We start from the raw sequence: 6940 nt of genomic DNA on the forward strand, positions 1-6940 counted from the left end.
GGGGGTGGGGGGGGGGGGGAGGAGATATTTTCAACTTCAAAAGTCATTACAACCCAAACCAGAAGAATACTATTACTTGGAAGCATAAAATCTGCACTTCTAAAATATGATTACTCACAACAGATACCTGTCCTAGGCAAACAACAACCCAGGCAATCCTTTAGTTTAGAAGTGTTAACTATAAACCCTTTCTCAACAATCCAGATTAGTAGAGTGCTATTAGTTTTGGGAGAGATCTGGGACCAAGCTGCAGAATGTACCTGGTACCCCTGGAGCTGCATACTACCGGTCACCTTGGGTCAGACCCTAAGTGCCATCTAAATATTCAAATGTTAAAAAATAAGTATATGATCAAGATTAAAGTTCATTTTTATTACATAAAAATTGATTCCTCAATGTTCTTTGGAGATTTCATACAAATATATAAGTATCAGAAATTTGAAAAAACATTTAAGGTACCCAGATGGGAGATCTGTGGCTAATATAATAACACAAACATTGTATAATCTAAGCAAAAAAAAAAAAAAAAAAACCTTAATAGATATATTGGAATTCAAAAATTTAATTAATACTTTCTCTGGCAATAATATACAAATGTTTTTACCTTTTTGACTTGCCAGGAGCCTATTTTGTGTGTGGGCATTAAAAAAAAAAAAAAACAAAACACCATAAACGAATGGCCTGAGGTAGGGTCCAGGGACAAAAGAAAGCAGCAAAAGAATGCTAAGCATTGAGCAAATTCTTAATAGATAATAATCACTACAAAACATTTTTTAATGGTGAGATTTCTTTGATAGTCTCAAATTTTTCATTTTATAAAAGCAAAATGGCAAACATTTCAATATCTGTGAGAAAATGTATTCATCAGTATCAGTTAACCTGATTTTTATTTATTTCCAAGTTCCTAACTCATTGATTCAATGAATATTTATGCACTAGGCCCTTGCTAGACTAGAGATTCAGTGTGGACCAGTTCCCTGTTTCATGGAATTTGGATTATTACAGTGGCTGACAAACTGTCACATCAGTAAAGGCAGTGTTATATGTTCATTAAACACCATTAAGTAAAACTACATGATGTCTTGGGAGAGTTTGGTCTCCTGAGCAGGCCTAGGGATGGCTCTCCTGAGAAGTGGTGACTGAACTGAGGTCTGAAGAACAGTGGGATTTAACCAGGGACGTGTAAAACTTCCTGCTCACATCATTCAAATCTTAGTGAGAGTCAACATTCATGATTACAGCATTTCCATGAACTTTGAGTTCAAGACTCACTAAACTCTTTTCTGAGAAAGAGAATTCCAGTGTTGGTGAGTCTTAAAACTTAAGCAGGAGTGCCCCTAGCAAAGACCATTGTGCTCTACTAAAATGTGGAAGTCAGGAGAATAGATGGTATAATTAATTACCATCTCTGAAGGTGAAGCCTATAATACTCTAATCTTTGGTTCTGAAAATGTTGACAAAATCTGGTCTGAGTTGCTGTGAATAACTGAAAGCTTTTGAAAGGCAAGAATTCCAAAGATTATTACTTCAGATCTACTTCCAGAATACATTAGTTTCACTTTTAATTTTAATCCATAGCATGGCAAACATCTGCTGAAAATACCTGCTGCCTCTATCTCTGAAAAGTGCCAGCTGAGTTTAAACAAGACTCCAGTTATTTTCCAAACCTCCACACAAGAGCAAACAATAATCTGGGTGAAGAACCAGACCTAAATAAAATTAGGCCAAAACAGAAACCAGATTAACTCTACCTACCAATCTATGTAGACACTTGATATGTTTTTTCCGTTTTCTGAGAAATGTAGTTAGGAAAATATTGAGGGAAATCATAAATAGAGGAAACAGAAGTAAAGGATAAAAAAATCTATTGCTAGAAGAGATTCTATAGACCATCTTTTCCTGGGCTTTCAATTGAGATGAAGAGCTGACTCCGTCTTAGAAGTCTGCATACTCTGGTAGTTGGTGGCCAAGCTGGACCTAGATTGCTGGACTTCTGACCACAGTACCCTCCTATTACACACAGGCCTTCCTGCCATCATTCTCACAGCAGCCTCCCTAATCCGATGTGAACTAATATATTAAATGGCCCCAGTTAGGCCGGCTCTATTGTAAGCAGGCTACTTTAATTGTCCACAGAGGACAACTCAGCCAGGATATTTCAGCATCATTTAATAAACTGTTCAGAAACTTTCAGTATACTAAATGTACCCTTATGATTAGACTTGGAGATGGTAAACAATAACCTTTTATAATTGGGCTGGTAAAGTTGAGTTTACTCACTACACAAATGAAGCTATTTTATTTTCATGTCATTTTACATAAATATTTTAAAATGAATAATTAAACATCAAAAAGTTATCAACCAGCTTTATCTTGGTAACATAACATTAGGAGAAATAAGTATTTTTGTTCCATAGTATCATGCACAAAAACAATGCTAATTATAACTTCCAGGACAACTTCTGATCCTAATTAAAAGGTAGAAATGTTAATTCCCAATTACATTATCTAGTTATTAAGGCATAACGCTATATGAACTTTAGGTGGCATTTTCCTAAAATTCTATATTTCAGACAATCCCACAAAAATGGGTAAAATTCTCCAATATTTTAAAAGCAAGTCAAAAGCTTAGATCACACTAATTTTTCAGTAAGATGCCAAAAGGATCTAAGATCAATTAAAATTACCTAGTCTAACTACATATGTGTATTCTTTGAGTGATGAATCTCAAGAGACAAAGTCAATTGAATCAATAAAGTAGGAAATCTGATTCCAATTCTAATTCATAAAATGTCTCTATTTCTTACATGAATAAAATGGATTCAATAATAGTTATTAACTCAAATACAGGAAAGCACAGGTAAAGACCATCTAGTAGTAAATTTTAAAGTCTGTAAGCACTCATTATACAAATGTATTATACTACTGTAACTGCAGCCATTGTTTAAATGTATTTGCTCTTCCAAGCTTTACAGATTTAAAAAAATAAGTCTGTGTCATCAAACTAGATTTGCATCTGGAAGCCCTGAAAAGATTGCAAAATCATGCTAAAAGTACACAATGAAAATTCCAATAGTTTTATATATATACACATACGTGTGTGTGTATATATATATATACACATATATATGTATATATATATATATATATACACACACACGTGTGTCTTACTTGACTGCCAGTTATCACACTGAAATGTAAAGTAGAAGCTTTCACAAATCGGCTTTAAGTAAAAAAAAAATCCCAATCCATTCTGTTTAATATATATATAGAAAAAGCATCCTTAAAAATGCAATCACTTGAATATTTTGCAAGATGTTTTCAGGAACACTAAGAATTCAACATACCAGTAACTTCAGAAACAAAACTGACTCTTTAAAACTCACTCTTTAAAGCTCCATAATGAAGCTAAGCAGACATTTCAAATTCAAATAAGTAGTATTTCAAAATATGTTTCTATCAGTCCTTGTGTAAACAAACAAAAAAATGACACATTAAAAACTCTTAAAGGATACTGCTTACTCATCATTCCTCAAAACTTTCACACTCAAATTTTCCTTTTGGCAAATTCCCAAGCCAAAAGGTTATGAAAAACAGAATTCAGACCCAAAGTTTGCTGTTATTATAATCAGTTGCTCTCTCTCTCTCTCTTTTTTTTTTTTTAACATGCCACTATAAGATTTAGGTCTCCTGCATTTCAGCAATAAATATTAAACACTAGTTTCCTAGTTTTCTCATCCATGAGAAAAGCATTATTGTCAGTCCAGGGGAAAAAACACGTTTGGTTTGAAAGGGGGAAACTACACGCTCCAGTTGTCTACTTACTACTGGTGGTTTTTTAGAAGTAGAGATAAACTCAACAATCTAAACTCAACAGTCATGTGTAACATATCTGTGGGTTAGAGTGCAGTTACACTGGCCTTAAAAGAGTTCTCTTACCAAGTTTTCGAGAAACTTAAAAACTTTTAAAATTCTGCATTAAGTCGGACAGAGCTCTTTGCTAAACATTGTAATCTGACACTAGGCTGAAGAAGTTGACCAAGTTTAAGTAACCCAAGAGGAAATGTTTCCTGCTTTCTGTTAGAACAGTCTACAATGACCTACAATAACACTGCCAAGAGGCAGAGGTTACTCTCGGGCATTAGATGCTGCTATCAGGAAGTCAGTTGGGTCTTCTCCCCCCTCCCCTGTCTTTCTGCCACTGTGGTACTAATCTCAAGTGTTTGTAAGAATTCAACCTTGCTTTCCCATTGTTTATAAAGACAAGAAATATCACAAGAAGAGTTGGAAAATATACCCCAGGCCAACTATATAGCTCCCTCTTCATTTTAATGAAAGGGCTGTGCTATGGAAAACTTCTAAGTTATGAACCAATTCACTCTGTATCAAAACAAATTTGCCAGTGAACTTCTCTGGGAAGGTGCAAGGACCCTTTCTAAATGGAACCAAAGGTCTATTTGACATTTTATTTAATTTTAGCATCACTTTACCTAGTCTGCTCCTGTAAGATGAGATGAGGCTCCACGAAGAACTTGACTCTCAGTTTAAGCCGGTAAGGGGCTAGCCCATCCATCTGCTGTGAGATCCGGTTTCTCAGATTTAGCCATAAACTTTCACCTTTGCTACCCGTAAACTGCAGTCCAAAATAATCAACTTCTATAATTCCCAATCGCCTGCACACCTAAAACAAAAATGAATGCAACATATATAAGCAAATGGTCCACGTAGTCAAAGCAAACCCAAGGACTCCACTGAGTCTAATATTCCTGCCTACTCTTTACAAAGTTCAACAACAGTGTTCAATTTCTGTCATAAACTGGAAGAACAAAAATGTAAGATTCCAGTGATGCTATACCACTAGGTGAAGTATAGAAGCTCATCCTTCCTTTAACACCAAGGACATGGCCAATGGCAGTAGAGTAAAAAGAGTCCTCAAAAGTAGCCTTCCAGAAAGACTGAGGAGACGCTCAGGCAATTTTCCTTCTTCCAATCATCGGAATTCCCTCCACCAGCACAATCGACACAGCTGATTTGGCAGCTTAGCATCTAGACAATTTTAACCATCTGGACTCCAAAAATACAAACAATTTGAAGAAACATGCCACAAGTGTCAGCTAAGCTTTACAAGAGGTTTTCCAAACATCTCAGGTCTAGGGGTTTTGAGGGCATAGCGTTTCACTTGAGATCAAATCTGCTGTCTGCCATACAAATATGCACAGTTTGGAACGGTTGTTCTTCACTCGTAAAGAAACGCGTGCTTAAAGACAATCGATGAATAAATGACCCCAAACCTACGGCCCTTTCGTACCCTGCAAATCCGGAGATGCAGGTGAATGATCCATTTGAGAAGCAGCAACAGACAAGGGCACGGCTTGTCTGCCAAGCAACCCGAGGGACTTGCGACCGCCTCCAGTCACCTCATCCCGGGACGCTGGTGTCGCAGTCAGGCCCCCGCGGGGACCCGACAAGAGGCATCTTGTACACACCTGCGGCAGGTGTGCAGGGCTGCCTTCTTCTGGAAAGTGCCGGGCTTGGGGGAGGGGGAGCAGGGTGGCCAGCCGCCGTGCGCATCCTCTGCGGTCCCCCACGCGCTCCCGGCGCGCCAGGATGGGGGCCGCGCGCCTCACGCCCACGGGTAGTAGGAGGCACGGGCCCGGCGCTTGGGGCGCACGCCCCCCAAGCGCTGCCGCAGCGCCGCCCGGCAGGCACCCGGCGCCGCCGAGAGGCCCCTTGGCCTATGGGGACCGGCCGGGTCTCCACCTAGTCCCTCGTCCTCACCTGGTTGAGGCAGTCCTCGCCATTGGCTTTCGCCTCCACCTCCACTTCCATCAGCACCGCGTCCGGCCTCGTCACATAGCACAGCATGGCTGGGGCCGCCGCTGCCTCCAAAGCCGCCTCCTCTTTGGTGTGCGCGGGGATGCCGCCTTGCCACCAATAAGACCCAGTCAGGGTCTCGGCGAGGCTGGTCCTGAAAGGCTGCCGCCCTGCAGACCCTTGTCCTGCGCCTTGCGGCTGCCGCTCCCTCCCACTACCCCCTTGCCAGGCCGCCGGCTGACTCTCCGGGTCTCCACGGTGGCGCCGCACGCCAGCAGCCCGACTGCCTGCGCCGCGACAGGGACTCCTCTGATATAGTGGCCCCGCCCCCTCCGGCTGGTGTCCCCGCCAATCACAGCGGGTTCGCCCCGCCCTCCCTGTCCTGCCATCCAATAGAGGCGCCCGATCGACCACAAGCCCACCTCCCAGCTTCGGCTGAGTTCCCGGGGCCGCCTGGGGAGGTGGCAGCTTGTCGGCGCCGAAGACTGCGGGAGGAGGGAGGTCCGGAACACACCCGCTGCCTCTGCCGGCTGGGCGACGCTGCTCCGAGCGAGCAAGCGAGCTAGCGACCGCCCCGGGCTCCGAAGCAGGGACGCATTTCTGTCAGGCTTTAATTTTGCAGTGATTAAAAGCTGCCGCTTTTCTCCATAAGCCTCAGGTCACTCCAAAAACACATTTCAGGAGGTGAAAGCAGAAAGGAAAGGGAGCAACGCCAAAGCCTAAGGAAAACTATTTCCCCTGGGGTTTGCCACAGTGAGTTGTTGGAAGGCGGAATGGTTGTTCTTCATTTCAGATCTCGTCACTGAAAACCAATCTAAGTATAAAAGTTTTTGCAGTTGACCAATAAGCCAGGGAGCTTGATCTAGTGCTTTGGTATGAATCCTCTCCAGAGGCTTCTATTTACCTGTTGTGCTGAATCAAAACATCTTACAAGGCACTAAGTCCCTCTCTCGGGTTTCTCATCCTATCTCATGTCTTATCTCATTCACTCTTTAAACATTAATTGAGCACCTTCTCTGCTGCCGGTCCCTTCTCTCATGCAACCAGATGTTATCCCCATCTTAAAGGTAAAGGAATCATCTCAGAACCTAACAGGTGGTATAACCTCAGTAGTAGCTATTAATAA

The 6940-nt window shown here is 41.6% G+C and overlaps 1 protein-coding gene across 2 annotated transcripts in view; it reads right to left on the reverse strand.

The window, feature by feature from the left end:
• Positions 1-6093, reverse strand: part of MYLIP (myosin regulatory light chain interacting protein) — a 17849-nt gene extending 11756 nt beyond the window's left edge. The window contains exons 1-2 of one of the 2 annotated variants that reach the window (XM_006909249.1): positions 5779-6093; positions 4491-4681 (exon numbers count right to left, since the gene is read on the reverse strand). In XM_006909249.1, the coding sequence (XP_006909311.1) occupies positions 4491-4681; positions 5779-5865 (278 nt within the window). In that variant the 5' untranslated portion in view covers positions 5866-6093. The remainder of the gene's footprint in view (positions 1-4490; positions 4682-5778) is intronic. The other variant, XM_006909250.3, reaches the window with a different exon arrangement.
• Positions 6094-6940: the final 847 nt, after the last annotated feature.

Source organism: Pteropus alecto, unplaced genomic scaffold (genome assembly GCF_000325575.1).
Source record: "Pteropus alecto unplaced genomic scaffold, ASM32557v1 scaffold121, whole genome shotgun sequence".
NCBI classification, from domain to species: domain Eukaryota; kingdom Metazoa; phylum Chordata; class Mammalia; order Chiroptera; family Pteropodidae; genus Pteropus; species Pteropus alecto.